General features: G+C 36.7%; 3 protein-coding genes across 9 annotated transcripts; 1 reads left to right on the top strand and 2 right to left on the bottom strand.

The window, feature by feature from the left end:
* Nucleotides 1-1131: 1131 nt before the first annotated feature.
* On the bottom strand, nucleotides 1132-5372 carry LOC122315486. 2 transcript variants are annotated; one of them, XM_043131410.1, is made up of 6 exons: nucleotides 4915-5372; nucleotides 4538-4619; nucleotides 3554-3840; nucleotides 3034-3385; nucleotides 2042-2302; nucleotides 1132-1612 (listed from the first exon to the last, which is right to left on the bottom strand). In XM_043131410.1, exons 1-6 carry the CDS (start codon nucleotides 5303-5305, stop codon nucleotides 1453-1455), a joined length of 1533 nt encoding a protein of 510 aa, XP_042987344.1. In that variant the 5' UTR covers nucleotides 5306-5372; the 3' UTR covers nucleotides 1132-1452. The 2 variants fall into 2 exon arrangements, with proteins under 2 accessions (XP_042987344.1, XP_042987343.1); XM_043131409.1 differs by having other exon boundaries at nucleotides 3034-3840.
* A 51-nt stretch (nucleotides 5373-5423) lies between these two features.
* LOC122315488 (thioredoxin domain-containing protein PLP3B-like) lies at nucleotides 5424-11812 on the top strand. 2 transcript variants are annotated; one of them, XM_043131417.1, is made up of 9 exons: nucleotides 5424-5581; nucleotides 9144-9253; nucleotides 10160-10234; nucleotides 10324-10371; nucleotides 10481-10623; nucleotides 10757-10829; nucleotides 11004-11065; nucleotides 11411-11508; nucleotides 11581-11812. In XM_043131417.1, exons 2-9 carry the CDS (start codon nucleotides 9170-9172, stop codon nucleotides 11688-11690), a joined length of 693 nt encoding a protein of 230 aa, XP_042987351.1. In that variant the 5' UTR covers nucleotides 5424-5581; nucleotides 9144-9169; the 3' UTR covers nucleotides 11691-11812. The 2 variants fall into 2 exon arrangements, with proteins under 2 accessions (XP_042987351.1, XP_042987352.1); XM_043131418.1 differs by having other exon boundaries at nucleotides 5453-5581; nucleotides 9130-9253.
* A 538-nt stretch (nucleotides 11813-12350) lies between these two features.
* Nucleotides 12351-16405, bottom strand: LOC122315487 (probable isoaspartyl peptidase/L-asparaginase 3). 5 transcript variants are annotated; one of them, XM_043131412.1, is made up of 7 exons: nucleotides 16255-16405; nucleotides 15500-15671; nucleotides 15152-15216; nucleotides 14638-15030; nucleotides 14504-14562; nucleotides 13121-13225; nucleotides 12351-12735 (listed from the first exon to the last, which is right to left on the bottom strand). In XM_043131412.1, exons 1-7 carry the CDS (start codon nucleotides 16309-16311, stop codon nucleotides 12516-12518), a joined length of 1071 nt encoding a protein of 356 aa, XP_042987346.1. In that variant the 5' UTR covers nucleotides 16312-16405; the 3' UTR covers nucleotides 12351-12515. The 5 variants fall into 5 exon arrangements, with proteins under 5 accessions (XP_042987346.1, XP_042987350.1, XP_042987348.1 ...); XM_043131416.1 differs by having other exon boundaries at nucleotides 14638-15041; nucleotides 16235-16362; XM_043131414.1 differs by having other exon boundaries at nucleotides 16235-16360.
* Nucleotides 16406-17358: the final 953 nt, after the last annotated feature.

Here is a 17358-nt window from a genome sequence, read left to right as displayed (position 1 = left end):
AGGCAATGGCAAAAGAACCTAGCCTGGCTGCACTAATTTTTATTTTTATTTTTTAAAGCAAGTAAATTCATAAATAAACTAAGTGGTTACGTAGATTCAATGGGTGGGAGTCATCAACAATCATAAAAATAAAAATAAAAATAAAAGCAACATAAGTGGAATAAAAAAAAAGGGATTTGGAATCAAAAATTGGCTTCCCCCCATTTTCCACCAGACTGCAACTAAAAGTTGCAATGAATTGATGTATGCTGCATTTTATTTGTCTAGAGTGACTGTAAAAGACTTCTACAACCACTTTATTTTAATCATAAGTTAGAAAAAAAGGGAATATAGGAACGTAGCAACCGACGAATGAGTCGATACACTAGCTTAGGACAGTCATTGTCTATAAAAAGTGCGTGTGGTTCAAGTACCACTCTAGGAAAAAAGGTGATGGTCAGATCTGAGGCAGCTGATCCCAGTGATGCCGCATGTGACAGCAGCGGTCTCTCCCCGAACCAGCCACTCTTTTGTTCAGTATTCTTCGACCGTAGAGGCCGGTAGGCAATAAATCAGCTCATCTAGGTGCCATGAACGGAAAATGACTTGACTAAATTACTAATGCTTTCTTTAACTCCGTTCTTTTAGTGGTTTCTAACTTTACTATATTCTGCTAAAAGATCGTACAAGTTGTGAAATTAACTACATTCACACGTACGTTTTTGCAGGACTGAACTTTAACGAATTATGTACCTGCAATCCTGGTCGATAAGCACACCACTTATTGCAGGACCCCTTGTAGTTATATTTAAAAATAATAATAATAAAAAATTTAAAAATTTTAAAAAAAAATGCCAAAACTATGTTTATTAGTTGATGTGACATATCTGTATCCTCCGATCGAGCTTGCTCATTTCATTGACGGCATTTGGTTGAGCCGAGAGAAGAGAAAAATCATTATATTCACAACAAATTTCAAGGAAAAATTGAAAATAGCTTTAGAAGGCGATACCAAAAAGAAAAAAGAAGAGACCAGAGAAGAAATCCTCGTGATGAGAAAGCAGTGTGATAATTTTATGGATTTTCATTGCAGTTCTTTTTCACTTTTGTTTTCTTTTCTTTTTTCTAAGAGAGCGTTCCACCAAACATAGATTTGGAAAAATGCTTTTGCTACTCTTTCATTGATAACATGAATGTATGATCTTTCAACAAAATCATCATAAAAGGGGTAGACATCACTTTTTCTCGGTCTTCATACACAGTTACAACAGAAATGGGGACTGTTACCTCTGCATAGATGACAAAGATAACCTTGAAGACAAGAAAATGAGGTAAGTATCTCCTTTTCTCGCAACCACTAACCAGAAATTTGATCAATTCTTTCATTTGACGTGCCAACACGAAAACTTGGTCAGCTAAATTCTGTTTCCCAGTCTTCTAACTTCATATATGGTTAGAACAGAAATGGGTACTTTACCTCTGCATAGATGACAAAGATAAACCTTGAAGACAAGAAAACGAGGGTGGAAGTATATCCTTTCTCGAAACCAGGGATTTAATCAATTCTTTTATTTGACGTGTCAACATGAAAACTTCATCAGCTAAATTCTTTGTTTCCCAGTCTTCTATCATCCTGCATAAACATAAATACGTAGGGAAGACTTATTTATCATCAGCTAGGGAGGGGGGGAGGGTCAGGGAACGGAATTTAGATAAACCATAATACACCAAGCTGAAGCAAAACACGGCACATAATGACTACTTGACAGGATAAAGAGGAATGCACGTTTTGTTGAATATCTAAATAATGCAGATTAAACTTGAGTGCTTCATGAGGACAAACAGACATCTCCACATACAAAGTGCTTGCTGCTTTGTCTGTGCCAACAATGTCAGAGTGAGCAAAAATGTAGCAACACTTTCTGTTGATTTTACACTATTATTAACACAAGAATGGAAGATATAGGCTTTCAATTGAACCCCCCTGCCCTTCCCGTGTTATTCAGTAATGGTTAAGGAGTGAAGAAAGCAGATACCAAAAAAGTAAAATGAATTATCCAACCTTGATTTGGATTCCGAACTGTTGTTGCAGTCAGAAAATAGCACTTTGATAACAGGCTGCAGATTTATATTCAAAACTGATCCGGTGTTCTCGTCTGCGCCCAAACAGTAACCAGTAAAGCACCAAGAATTTGGATTCAGAAGAACGATTTGCAGCAAGGGGGATTTTGTTTTCACATCCCTGACCACAGTCCGATATGATGATTCATCCTTTGCACTTTCCAGTAGTTGATTTGTAAACATTCTTTCCAAGGTATACTTCCTGTCAAAAGAACAACAAAATTTATGTGCTGAAATTTTGTTACTGTAACAATAGTCAAGAGGATTATAAATCCAATTCTTCCTTCTCAATTACTCCTTGGGGGGGGGGGGGGAATCACGAGCATGCATGTTGCATAAAAGGAATTTGTCTAAAGATGCATGCAGCACCATGAGAACTTATCCTTCTTCTCACAATGATATCTTGCGATCTATGCTTTGTAGGAAATTTGTCTTCTTTGAAGGTTAAGAGTGTCAGAACGTACATAGTAAATGATGTTACCCTCAGATTCAAATGTACACATGCAGTTACAAAAAGAGCTCGTCTTTATGGATTCTTAAATAGTTTTCCTTGAGGTACAATCTTATTGCTACTTGGCATCATTTGCACTCTAGTCCACTGCCTACGGCTCCATATCATGCTCATCTTCCTAGGTTTCAGTCCTAACTTTAGAACTTTAACAATCACTTGACACCTCAAAGAATACTTGCCAATTGAAGAAGTACAAAGTTTTGCAGAACCTTTTCTGATCAAGGAGTAAAGATGAATAGCTAACTAATTAGATGATCTTTATAATTAAACCACAACCACTTTACATATATAAAAAAAATAAACCACCACTGAATCATATAGATATACATAGCTGTCTAAAAACTTAATCATACTAAAACATACTAGCACATTACTTATTTAAAACATATTAGAACTTGAATTGTAGATCATTATGTGGATACCTGAATGAATCTCCCGATCCCCCAACTGGCAAACAAGTGGAAATATAACATTTAAATAACCGAACTCCAAGATCTATAGGCCCAGAACCATTTCCACATGGGTAAGCTCCAAGAAGAGATGAACAATGAGGGCAAACATATTCAATCCACTCAATATCAGCCGACTGATTGAAGGATCTAACCATGAATATATTCCCAAGAAAGCCATTGAGCAAACATTTCTGATTTTCACTGATCTCCTTAGTCTCAAACACATGATGTGTGCAACCTTCATCCATATGATTCAGAGCTTGGCTTTTAATATGACCACAACAACCAGGTGCCGATGCCACATCTTTAGAGAGATTTGGTTCTGGCAACAATAAAAAGGAAGCATCATCATTAGTTTCTTCCTCCTTAACTCCACATTTGAATTTTGAAGCAATATTTTCATTCTCATAATGCATGAACCTTGGTTTTCCTTTAGAAGCGCACATTTCCTCACTGGAATCATCACAGGTTTTGATTCCTGCACACTTACTTCCAGAATCTAGAATAGCTTCACTGACTCCATCGTCGTGTTTGAAATCTGGTCCAGAAAAATTACGCTGGCATCCAACCCAATCAGGGAATTTCCATTCCACAAGATCATTCTTGGAAATGGTAATGGTTGTTGAATTCAATTGGCAAGTACCCTCAACACATGTGTAGGCATTTGCATATCTAGTCACCAACTTCTCACTTACACCTCCAAAGGAACAACAGCAAGTCCCAAACCAGTTATCAGCCACCTCTCTCCAATCGACTGACGGCATTTCAACAAAATTTCTACACATAAGGATTAACATCTTTTTTAAATAAAAAATAGAAGTCAGGAGGAATTGAATTGTTTGAATGCAGGTTACTAACTCCAGGTAGCACATATAAGAACTTTTTACTTCTAGGACAAACAATAAGTAAGGTGTAATGAAAGCCAACAAACTTAGGTGTTTGTTTATATACTTCCGGTGTACATGGGTTTTGCCTATTTAATTCATATCAATAAAATTTACATCTTACTATAAAATTTACATCTTACTTATAAAAAAAAAATGAAAGCCAATAACCTGCCATGGCCAATTGGAACGAATTTATTTTCTTATCAACTCGAGATTTTATTTAACTAGAAAAATTTTATCGGCCACCACCAGTCAAGACTGAACATATTATTCTTCAATTTCCCTTTTACACTAAATATCTGCAGCTTCTCACCAAAAAAGAGAAAAACAAAGAAACCATCGGATGCTTATCTGTTCGTTCTCTTTCAGGAAGTTCAGAGGCATGGAACATGCAGCCCAATGCAGGTTCAAAACAGAAATTGGTGCCAAATAGGAATAATTACGTTGGTAGCGTGTAGTGGGGTGGTACGAACAGATTACTGGGATGGTGTAGATAGGGTGGTATGGTGTGTCTTCATAAATAAATAGTAGCGACAAGTGAAAATAGTGATAAAAATATGCAATTAAACGTCGTAAACAAAAGTCACCTGATATGATTTTTTGTCAGCTTAAACGAGCAACTTCTACAGTAAAAATGAACTCCTCCACCAGAACACAGAATCTTCAGATCTGAACCACAAAACCATAACACCAAGAATAGGCATTTCAGTAGGACGATGAAGTATACGACGGTCAAGTTAAGAAGAAGAACTACAAATATGGGCAGAGCAAAAGGTCCATTCTTTTTACATCTCTCGAAACCCAAAAATGAAAAAGCCACGCTGAATAAATATACAACAATTTCCAAATGGCGATTCATATATCATGATTTTGCTTTCCCAAATCACTAAATTTTCAGCAACCAAACGCATCCTAATTTCACAAATATTGGAAGTATTAAGTAGATGCAGAATACAAAGATCACCAGAGTCCATTTCTAGCTGCTTCGATGCATCGTAGAACGAGATTTCGTTGCCTTGGGACAAGTTGAACACGGAGTCGAAGCTCGTAACGATTGGATGATCCACCGGAAGAAGCAGGACAAGCTTGACCTCAATGTGATCATCTAAGGCTCGGAAACTCACCGGAGTTTCGGAGTCGATCAAAACCCTAGGAGCCGGAACCCTAAGCGAGACTTCAAGGTCTTCGAAGAAGCTAACGAGTACCAGAGATTTAGAAAGATTTAGATGGACCTTGAGATTATGGCACTGAGTGGAAGGATTAGTGTACGAATCGAAGATGAATAACCGAAGGATTGGGACGTGAGATTGAGCTTCCCATGTGAACCGCCATTTCGTAGGGTTCTGGGTCGACATAGTCCTTCTACTCTGCTCCTCGCTGCTCCAGTACGAGTTCTTCTGCAGCCACCGTTGGCTGTTCCCGCTTGACGTGGCATGCCATGTGTCATACAGTGTATTTATATATTTAAAAAAAAAAAAAGCAGGAATGTAACAAAAACTTGAATGGAGAGCACTACCCATTTCTGTTCGAGTTCCCCAGTCTGACGCATTCGGTCAAGCAGCTGCAGTCCGCATTTCCATTTCCGGCGTCCACAACTACCACGAATCCGAGGCTCCCCAGTTATTATTTATGTGGGTATTTCCATTAATATTCCATCCTTTCCTCTTACATTAGAGTTTTGTGTATGTGATTATCTTGTTGGATTTGACTGTATATTGGGTTCAATTTAATACTTTGCTGGTGATAGAGATCAGGGCTCCGATCTAGTCGAGAAAGGGTACTAATTTCGTGCTAGTAAGGCTCAAACAATTCAATATATCTCTTGTTTCCTTTTAAAATGGGTTCCGATTGTACGTATGTTTCATTGGGTGGCCCAGTTTTGGTTTGAAGGTTATCTCTTCCGAATTTATAGTACCAGTTTTTCCAGATCTTTTTTATGATGTTCTTTGCTACAGGTTTTCTGTTCATGAAAAATTTGTTTTTTTTTTTCCCTCATACAATGTAGACAACATGGTTCATCAATTAGCAGTTGTCACTGAAAAATAGGTTTAGGCTTTTTTTATTTTATTCCTCCCTTTCCATTTCTTTTTCACCCATGTGCATCCTCCTATCACTGTTATTGTTCTTGTTTTTAGATACTCTGCATTGACAGTCTCAGATTCCGAGGAGTTAGATCTTTCAATTTGAAATTTCTGAAAGATACCAATTTTGTTATTTTTTATATGTTTATCGAACAATTTACTCTTTAATTATTTTATGGTAAAAGGGAGAATCAGAGAATATTGAATCTCATTTACATAGAGGTTTTTTATTTATTTATTTATTTATTTTTTTGTTTCTGTCTTTTGGTTGGATTCCTGATATATCTGCACTCCTTTATATATAAAGGTGGAAAATAGTTTACCTGCAGCGATGCACCATGAAGCTGAAATATAGTATTATATGTTCATGTTTTAAATTTAGGTTTTATTTTAGTCTACTATGCAGTCTTCATTTCAACAGATTTCAAGCTTTAATGGAAGGAAATTCAATGTATTTTTAGCATTTACTACAAATTTGTATCGTAAGATCAGTATAGTATAATAATTCTCTCCATTATCCATATGGCTGCGTGGCATTCACAGCAGCCAAGAAGCATGCTCGCAGGAGACAGCTTCTGGATTGCCTGCCTTTTATCCATAGAAATAAAGAAGGGGGTAGACAGTATAGGTAGTTTTGGGTAATCAAGAAGAAGTGTATGAGAATGTTTGATCATTTAGCTCGAAACTAAAATTAGAATCTTATGCATGCTGATTTACTGAACCATAACAGAAAATAATTAAAATTACTTGAAACTGTAATTTTTTTCATGAAATTTGAAACTGAAAAAGCTTGTTTATGCAACGCTAAATGCTAATTTTATCACAGGTCATATATATACCTCTGTATTTCGTCATTTATTCTTAATTAATCACTGATTAATTTTGGGTTACTGGCCTAACAGGGTTATCTTTAATATAGATAACCCAATTTGTCATTATCTTGCACATCCCGTGTGTAAGAACTCTTTACTCATTTCATTTATATCCATTTTTCATGTTCATCAACTGGACATGAGAAACTTCGGAATGGCATTGCTCTCACAGACAAAAAGTATAATTGAGAGTTTGCATGTTCATCATCATCGTCACGATGCATACAGTCGGGCAGTTTACTCAAAAGATTAATTAATTGAAAAAGTTATTGAGAACAGCATCTTACATTGTCCAATAATTGAAAAAGTTTAAATGGTAAGAAAATATAGAAAAATATATATATATATTTGCAAAGCCACATTGCAGTTGCCTTTGGTGAGTGAGATAGGACATTCAAATTTGCCTTTGGTGATACGGCTCGTGAGTGAAGAGGGCCCTAGAAGGCTAGAAAGTAGAAAGACCTTCCCCAAGTTGACTCCCATCCTTAAAGTACCAGAGTTTCAGCAAAGAGTGCTGCTAGGGTGCCGTCACTGCTGGGCGTTGTCCCTAGGCAAAATTCATTTTATTCATTTTTCTTATTTATATTTTTTTTAAATCTTTAAATTTTTTTAAAAATATAAAAAAATATTAATACACTAATAGTCACTTACTTAATTAGTAAGCAAAAAATAAAAAATTTTGAAAAAAATTAAATCCATTAGCGGTCAAAATGAGGGAGAAAAATGAAGGGGTATAGTAGCATTATTCATAGACCGAACACTAATAAATTAGAATGAGTGCTGCTAGGGTGCTGCCCAGCAGTGACCGCTGGGCGTGCCCCCTAGGCAAAATTCACTTTTTTAATTTTTTTTTAATTTTTCTTATTTATATATTTTTTAACACTTTTAAATTTTTTAAAAAATATAAAAAAATATCAATACACTAATAGTCACTTCCTTAATCAATATGCAAATAATAATAATAATAATAAATTAAATGCATGAGTGGTCAAAATGATGGGGCAAAATGAAGGGGCGTAGTAGTATTATTCATAAACCAAACACTGATAAATTAGATGAGTGCTGCTATGGTGCCACCCAGCAGTGACTGCTGGGAGTGCCCCCAGGCAAAATTCACTTTTTTAATTTTTCTTATTTATATTTTATGGAACAGATTAATTAGTCAATTTCCTATCTTCGCACCTTAAAAATGTTCTTGAAGAAAAACAAAAGACGAGTAGTTTTTCTTGAAACCAAAAGTTTCAAGAAAAATAGGAAGTTACAGCGTTTTTCTTGGGCAATTAACTATGACACTAAGGGAGGTAGCTCAGTTAGAGGGAAGTCTAAAGGGAGGGCAATGTGAAGACGGGAAACACAAGGGGTTGGGGTTTGGCTTGGGTATTAGTTATACGGGAAACAAGGGGTTGAGGTTCAGTGTAATTTTTGGGTAGTTTTGGGATTAGTGTATTTTGGGTTGTTTTTCTCGGGCTTCTTTGCAATGTTTTAAAAATCGTTTCGTTTCGGCCGGAATGGCCGGAATTTTTCGTGCCGAAACAGTGACCGGAATGGGATGGGTATCTATTCCGTTCCGGGTCAAATTCCGGCCGGAATTCCGGTATTTCGGCCGGAATAGTAATTCTGGTCCAAAAAAAAAAAAAAAAAATTAAAAAAAAAAAAAAAAAAAATAGAAGCTCTCTTGTAAATAAGTTGAAAAATAATGAATAAAATTGTACTTTTAGAATTCAAATACCCCTTTCCGTGCACTAGAAGTATTGTTACTTTTAATAATCTGTCTATTCTTTAAAAGTGAACTCAAGTTTGTGATTTTTTTTCAATATATATTCATTTTATGAATCTTTAATTCTTCTATATATATACACATATACATATCACACACTTACATATATATGTATTTATTTTATTAATTGTTAGTTTATATATACATATAAATGTTTATATATAATATATAATTAATCCCGAAACGGTACACCGAAACGTACCGGTACCGAAATATTCCGTTCCAGTGCCTCAACCGGAATGGTCTCCGGAACGGATTTCAAAACTTTGCTTCTTTGGGTCATTAGGGGCGATTTATTATGGGCTAAGTGTTTTCTTGTATACGTTAAGTATACTTGGTTACTCATTTTGATATATAAAATATTTGTACTTATCAAAAAAAAAATGTTCTTGAATTTCATTTTTTATTTTTTTATGTTACAAGTTTCATTTGAAAGCAATACAATATAGTTTAAATCTTTCAGATATAGAGAAAGGAAAGAGCAAACAGATGGATCCGGATTCAGTGAAATCAACTTTGTCTAACTTAGCATTTGGAAATGTGATGGCAGCTGCTGCTCGTGATTATCAGAAGGTTTTTCTCTTGATTATTTCTTTATCTCCCATATCGTTAATAATCCATTCTGTCATCTTTAAATTTATCAACTATACCCTTCTTTTTATTAGGTAATTTTATGTTAGTATGTTATGTTCCAATGATGGTTTTTTTAAGTTTTTGGAAGTAAAGAAATGTGATTAATACTTCCTAGTTTTTATGGTTTATAGATAACAATTTTCTTAACAAACAATGATCTCAACAGCTATTGTAGCATGCAATTACCTTTTCAATTCCGGTATAGCCATCTCCTCTGGTGAAGCTTTAAGGCATTCCGTTGACTTAGTTCAAGCATCAGATATCTTTCTGTCAATATGTTAAGCATTGAATCCCTAGGGATTGGCTCAAGTGGAGGTATGCTCCTTCTAGGTGTAAGGTTCAAACCCTTAAATTCAAACAATTTTTAGGAGTCACGTCCCATTGGTGAAGCCGATGATTTACTTGATTTGTGTTGTGGTGATGCATTATATTTGTCCAACATTTAACCGGTTAAAAGACATGTTGCGTTTACACGGTTTCTAGAATTCCTTTTCATCAAAAAATATGTTAAGCAATGATCTGAGACCATCGTTGATATTCTACCCTGATGTAAATTAAGCCTGTTTATTTCACAGCTGAATATAGAGTTTTTGTTTTTGGGATTATGCAAATTTCCGCTGTACTATTACTCTCTTTCGGTTGAAGTGGGCTGAGTAGTAGTTAGCTTAGATGACAGTAAATGATGGCTTTGCTAGGTTATATTACTTTCTTCCCGAGTTGCATGAAAGCGGGTATGCTTTTTAAGCAACTGATTAAAAATATATTGTTTAATGCATTAGATTGCAAGTCACATTGAATAGTATGTTGATTGTTGTTTGTTGTCTAATGTGATCTCATATCTTATAGGAGTTGCTTGCTCAAGGGAAGCCACAGGCATCAAGTTCTTTCAACCAGGAGGTCGACCTTGATGAGTTGATGGATGTAAGTTTGATAGTGCTTCTATTTAATCCATCTGGTATTTAATGCACTTGTTTCTATTTATGAGGTGTACTTGCATCGGGTTATATTAGGATCCGGAGCTGGAAAAATTGCATGCAGATAGGATTGCAGCTCTCAAGGTAAGAGTTTTGATGTTTTTCTAAATTTTCTTGGATGTACTTTGATAAATTGATTTGGCGGAAGTATACTGTAATTAGTAAGTATTTATGATGGGATTCATTTGAATAGAAAGAAGCTGAGAAGCGGGAAGCATTAAAAAGGCAAGGGCATGGAGAATACAGGGAGATTACTGAGGGGGATTTCTTGGGTGAAGTTACCAGTAGTGAAAAAGTGATTTGTCATTTCTATCATCAGGAGTTCTATCGCTGCAAGTAAAACATATAGTTTAATCTTATATTCTCTCTCTCTGTCTCCCTCCCCTCTCCCAAAATAGATGCACACGATCATGAACCTAAATATATGAATTGAAAAGTTCATGTGTTCATACCAAATGGATCTGTGTAGGATAATGGATAAGCATTTGAAGTCCCTAGCACCAAGGCACGTTGGTACAAAGTTCGTCAAACTGGATGCAGAGGTCTGTAGACATTAGTTTGAGTAAATATGTTGCAAGAAAGAAATTTTTTGGTGTTTTCTCTTTTGAGTATACTTGATCCCAACATTGGAATTTGAAGATTCAATTGTTGCAAAAGTCTGACCTCATAAAGAAATCAAGATGCATACTTAGATACATTACTTAAATGAAATGCAGAATGCACCCTTCTTCATTGCGAAACTAGGAGTCAAGACTTTGCCTTGTGTTATATTGTTCAGGTGAGGGCATATCTGTTGTCTTTTAAATGTTCTGTTCCTTGTAGATGCTAGAGGCATGTCAGTACGGTCCGATTTGGTAACTTTGAAAGACAGGATAAGTCAAAAGAAGTTGGAATTCTAAAAATAGAGCTCTGTATGATTCTGTACTTCTTTTAGTTTATTTCTTGAAAACAATAAGGATGAACAATTGGTGTTATTTTCCTGGAGCTGAGCCCAGATAATGATATCCCAATGATTGTTAGCCTAAGGTTGGCAGTGCCGATATGCCTATATGAGAACTTATATGACCTCAGATCTAAGTTCAAGCTTAGGCATCAAGACATTCTTGTCGCAATTTTTACTCAGGAAAGGAATCGCAGTTGATAGGCTGGTTGGATTTCAAGATCTGGGAGGAAAAGATGATTTCACAACAAAGACAATGGAAGTGCTACTAATAAAGAAAGGTAAATGCTTTTGTCTGGCATGTTTTGCTTTATTTTAGCGCATGACAAGAGTCTCAACAATCGTTATTACAGGTATTATTAGTGAGAAGAAAGAAGATGAAGATGAAGAAGACGATGGAAATCATGAAAATATGCACAGGGCAGTGAGATCCTCAATGAATCCTGATTCTGATTCCGACTGAAAATGGAAGAATTGCACTTTGTCTACATGGATTCTCATTTTAGGTCATTTGGGGGAGGGGAGGGTTTTAAACGCGTGCTCGTGTTGTTAAATTCACTTATAATTAATTTGGATTTATCCCAATGGCTTTCTTTTTGTATTCTGTTTACTAAATACTAAATCGGGGAAGTAATCGAAGGTTATAAAAGGTTTAGGTCTTGTTTGGTTACATAGATAAAATGAGATGAAAGTTGAAAAAAATATTATTAGAATATATTTTTGTAATATTATTTTTGTTTTAAAATTTGAAAGTGTTAAATATTATTGTATTTTGTGTGAGAGTTTAAAAAAGTGATGATTATATGAGATTAGATCATTTGTGTAACCAAACGAGATTTAATTTGAACAGTAGGAAGTTAGGCTTGGCCATGCAGATATGTAATACAGGCTCAAGAGATAATAACTCATTTCTAGTATGACATTGATGCTGCACTTGTTCTAAATGATGTTACTGCTGCCCTTGGTTTTACTTAATTGTCTCATCGTCTTTGTCATGTGTTAGCCTTACCCGTTAGCCCTCTGTCCAAGTCTGCCTACCATCTCATGACCCATGCATGAGATTGTCTAAAGTTCAAAAATTCTGATATCATTCAACGGTAAGCATGAAAAAATCAGTAAAAAATAAATAAATTTTCTGCTGAAGATTGGCCATATCAATATCATGAAAGTACAATAATTCCATGTCACTTACATTGTAGGAATAAAATGGAATTATGGAAAGACCATCTCATTAATAATACACATTACGTATCAAAGCTTCCCTGCCGAGTTAAGAGAGTTAACTAATTTAGGGTAGCACAGTGAACACTTCCACATCATCCATTTCTTGGCTTCTCACCGAGTATTGAAATGTCCATCCATGGCAAGCACCAGCATGCTTCCCATTCTTATTAATCGCAAAAACAGCTCCCACAAAATCAGGAAATTTTTTTGCTATTCTTGATATTGCATCCTTTGCAGCAAGCTTGGGTTCCATTCCTAATCTCATACTCTCCACTACTTGATAACTGTAATCAAATGAGAGGATTTCTTAAGACTAAAAAACAGACCAGAAAATAGGACATTACAGTTCTTCTACTCAGCAGCACTACACCACACACCTGCTGAGGGAAAATAAAATAAAATAAAAAGATAAAAAATAAAAGTAGGTGTGTGGTATAGGGATTTTTTTCTTATATTAATGTTGTAGGAGATGTAGACAAAATAGGGACTGATTCAAGCATGTGAACAAACCAAAAGTTAATATAAAAAATGCACTAGGGAGAATATTTGGCAGTATATATTCCAGTGCTTTCTAGATTTTCAAAGAACTTATGGAATTCAGATTGTGAATGATTAAAACTAGTGCCATGAATGATCCCAAACTGAAAGAAACTAAGTTATGTACGTCACCATGGAAGGAAGCGCATCATAATGTCACCATCTCCAGTTGCCCCACATGCACCAATTTCGTCATCGGCATATGCTGAAGATCCTGCAATGGGTCCATCACCTACCCTGCAGGACGGAAGAGTTTTCATCAGTTATCTCCAAAAGCCTATAAAGTGTACCGTCAATTCTCATTGTATCTGATTCATTGCTATGAGAAACATCCAGATTATTCAACTTTATAAGCTTAAATTGCCGTTGACTTCAAAAGTTTAAAAGAAAACGTAGTGCAATAATTTGTTGATTTACGTCAATAAATTACCTGCATTCCTTGAAGGAAAAACTTTTCAAGATAGTCTATTAAGTTGTTCATGTTCTATAAAATTGTTCTTGCTGTTTTCTGCATCAGATTTATCTTCTTTCCTACATTCCCCCCACTCTATCTTTCAAACCATAACACTTTTGTTTGATAAGAGGCCAAGTAAGGGTATGCATTTTAAGCAACCTTGAACAAAATTACAGAGACACGTTAAACTCCCAATCACAACCAACTGATCCTATTTGTACCTTTTTAGCTTTCTACCTCAACCTACACCATGAAACATTATACGTTGCATAAAATATGGGATGGTTAGAGTCAAGCCATGCTCAAGTCTGCTTGCTAGTTATTTATCATTACTCTGGAAAAAATGGTTATCTAAAGGGATTAATGAAAGGTTAATTTGTTGCAATCACAATGGCATATAAGATCTTGCATGCTGCAATCACACTGGCACATAGGCTCTTGCAACACGAGACGTAGTACCAAAGAATATTTGTTTCACTAGAGCACCTTATATACCATATACATTAATATTTACTTCCTTTTTGAACAAAATTAATTTTTTGACAAACTCATTTTCACTAGTCATATCGTCAATTTTTCAGTTAGCATGGGACATGGTTAAGAAAGATTATTCTCAATCAGAACTGAAAGAGCCACTTGGCATTGTCACATGACAAAATGTCAAGTGTTCAAGAATGAGTTCAGACTCCACAGCAACCTAAAAATGATGAATTGCCAAAGAATGACTGAAAAGAACATTATCATAGAACCCCTAGGGGCCGGCTCAAGCGGCTAGAGCCTTGTTCTTGGTGGTATGCTCCCTCTGGGTCTAAGGTCCGAACCCTTGAGTGCAAATAATTTTTAGAGGCCATTGGACTGGGGGAATTTCTTCTTGGATTACCCGACGTGCAATTGCAGAAAACTTCTTGCCGAGGGCCTTTGCACCTCCTCGACATATTAATGTTTAGAATTGTGTTTTACCAATTAAATCACAACAGCATCAACAAGATCACTGGTTTAATATGGTTCCATTGTATATTCAGATCAACTCCAATGATTGTAAGGCCTCATGTCAAACTTACCTGCCAGGGATCTTATATGTTGCTCCATTAGTTGATGTACCAACGGCAAGGTGCCCCATCTATGCAAGAAACAAGAATTTCACTTAAATTTAATGAATATAATTAATGGAACAATGCTTTCATCAACAACTTACTCTGTCAATGACAGCCATTGCTATAGTGTCATGGTTGTGAAGACCAACGAGGGATGATCTTGATTCACTAGTTTCCAAAAGCTTGGCTCTGGAACATGCCTCTTTAGTTAGGTCAAGAGAATCCCTTGGATGATATGGGCCACAACTATTGATAGGTACAACATTTTGCCTAAAATTAGGTTGGCAGCGATTTTCTTTCCATTTACTCCACTTCGCCAAAGACTCGGATGAACTAAGGTTTGTGGGTCCTGGGAGACCCATTGATAAAGCAAATGCAGAGGCTTGCTCTCCAACAAGCAAAGTGTGTTTAGTATGCTGCATTACTAATCTAGCAGCTCTGATGCCATCCTTCACGTAACTCATAGCAGCAACAGCTCCAACCTCCATTGTCACCTATGTGTGTCCTTAGCAGACACGTGATAGATAGTCATTTCTATTGTGCACCGAGAAGCATGCTACAGTAGAGAGAACAATAATGGATGGCAAAAACATCAAACATGAAAATGGTGGTTACCCCATCCATGACCAGAGCATCAATCGTAGTTTCTCCATTCTCATTTGGACTTCCACCAGGCCCAACTGTTCGGAGCAAAATAAAAGTCCAAAGGATAGTTAAGCTTATTAACCATTCTGTGCTCAACAGTGATAACTAAAAGCCAGAAGTAATACTCCATTTGTTAGAATATGAGTGCATTGGAAGTTCTTGGAGACTAGATAAAAAGATGATAAATCAAACACTCAGCCGAGATAATATCAATAAATTTCTGTTATTTTTTTCTTCTGTAGCATGAACATTAGATTTAGGAAAACATCAATTTATAACGACGCTGCCTGCTATTAATATAAAATCACAAGTTCCCACCTGTTCCATCACATTGCAGTTCCTCGCAGGCGGAGCAACCCTCCACAACAGCGTCAACAGCTGAAAACCCACTATCAACAGTTCTCCAAGCAGCTCTAACAGCATCTAAGAAGGGCCATGTGCTCACTACCAAAGGGTATGGACCTGAATTCAAAGCTTCATGTACAACTACCTGGTCGGCAGAGAATGTATAGAAGTTAGTTTAGAGTGACTCAATGTAAACATGGGTCTCATAATAAAAATGAGAATAAGAATCGTCGATTGCTGAGAAAGCGTAGGAGAAGGAAAGAAATCAAACAAATTTAGATACCCATTCAGAAGAGGTCTACCCTCAACTAATTGGCCATTTTGTATTCTTCGTTTTCTTAAAAACAAAAGAAAGGGCCAACACACGATAAAAATAGTCGCTTTCTTTCCCTTCTTCCACTTTCAGCAACGAAACAGCGAGAAAAGGGAAAAGGATTCTAGGAAAGCAGGAACATCAAAAAGAGACCATCGATCGGTTTGGCCGCCGAAGAACCCTAGAAAATAGGCCCGATGCAGGATCGGGCTTTGGTTAAAAGATACTGGAAAATCATGCTCCGATACCTCACGACATTAATTTTTGGCTACTCTGATTCTGTTAAACTGGGTTAAGATCTAAACAAAACAACCCAAAATTTCTTTCATTCTCTCCCCATAATTCTCTCATAAACGAAACATAAAGCAATAGCAACAGGCAGTGAAAGACTATACTTCGTAGTCGTCTTAGTTACCAGATGAAGTAACGCAAGGAGCAATGTATAAGACAAGAACAGGTTCTTGGTAGCCATGGAGAGGAAATGGTAGGAGCTGCGTCTTTCAACATGAGATTAACGTTTTGGAGTTTTTGACTTCCTTCTTATTATTTATTTATTAATTGTATAAATATGAGATTTTCTGTTTTTTTTTTTTTTAATTATATATAAAGGGAAAAAAACATAAAACGAAATGGATGTTGGCAAGCAATTTTCTTAATTTCCTATCAAATTTCTCTCCATTTCAATGGAAACAAAAGCATGTGCATTGCAACAGATTGATTGCGTTGATGTCATGTTTTGTACATCCGGCTCGACTGCAGCTTCCCATAGTCTAGACCTGCAACACACGAAGGAAAACAGAGGGACTCAAGGGTATGGGATGCCTCTTATGCCTAAGTCAATGGCTTCGTGGTATATAGGACGAGAGAGTGAGAGATTCTAGAAGTATATATGGTGCGTAAAAGAGTTTTCCTCCCAAAAGAAAGATATTTATACCTGAGGTGTGGTCCTAGGCGTGCTTGTCAATGATTGTGTGTTGGGTCACCATGTACGGTCTTAGCGATTTGCGCTCCTTGCCCCGCAGGACATTTAATGCAGTGTGGCCCTGCGTTGTCCATCCTACCACATTTAATATGGCGTGGCCTATGTGGTGTGCTTTGCCTAGTCCATCCCGCCACATTTAATGTGGCGTGGCCTGCATGGTATGCTCTACCCTATCCATCCTGCCACCAGACACTCCGGAGGGTAGGGGATGTCCTTCACATGGCGTGCTGGACTCGTTGGTCATTTGTTGTTGTCTTTAAAGTGTGTGCATCACATGTCCTATTCTTCACCTCGGCTTTATTCTCCCTTGGCCCGATTGAGGCCCCTAGGACCTATGGCGAGATGATTGGGCCTGTTTGTGGGCTTGCTCTTCCCTAGGCCTGCTGGGGTGGGGGTAACCCCTTTTATAGTATTTTGCGAATTCCCACTACACACAAGTGGTGAGAATTCAAACCATTGTCCAACTAGTGCCTTCTCCCTCGCGTCAATCTGACTCCCTCATGACAGCTCACAGGAATCTCGGGATCCGCTCCAATG

Source organism: Carya illinoinensis, chromosome 7, assembly GCF_018687715.1.
Source record: "Carya illinoinensis cultivar Pawnee chromosome 7, C.illinoinensisPawnee_v1, whole genome shotgun sequence".
Taxonomy (NCBI): Eukaryota; Viridiplantae; Streptophyta; class Magnoliopsida; order Fagales; family Juglandaceae; genus Carya; species Carya illinoinensis.
Note: the sequence above shows the minus strand (reverse complement) of the source record. Positions and strands in the feature narration are given on the sequence as shown.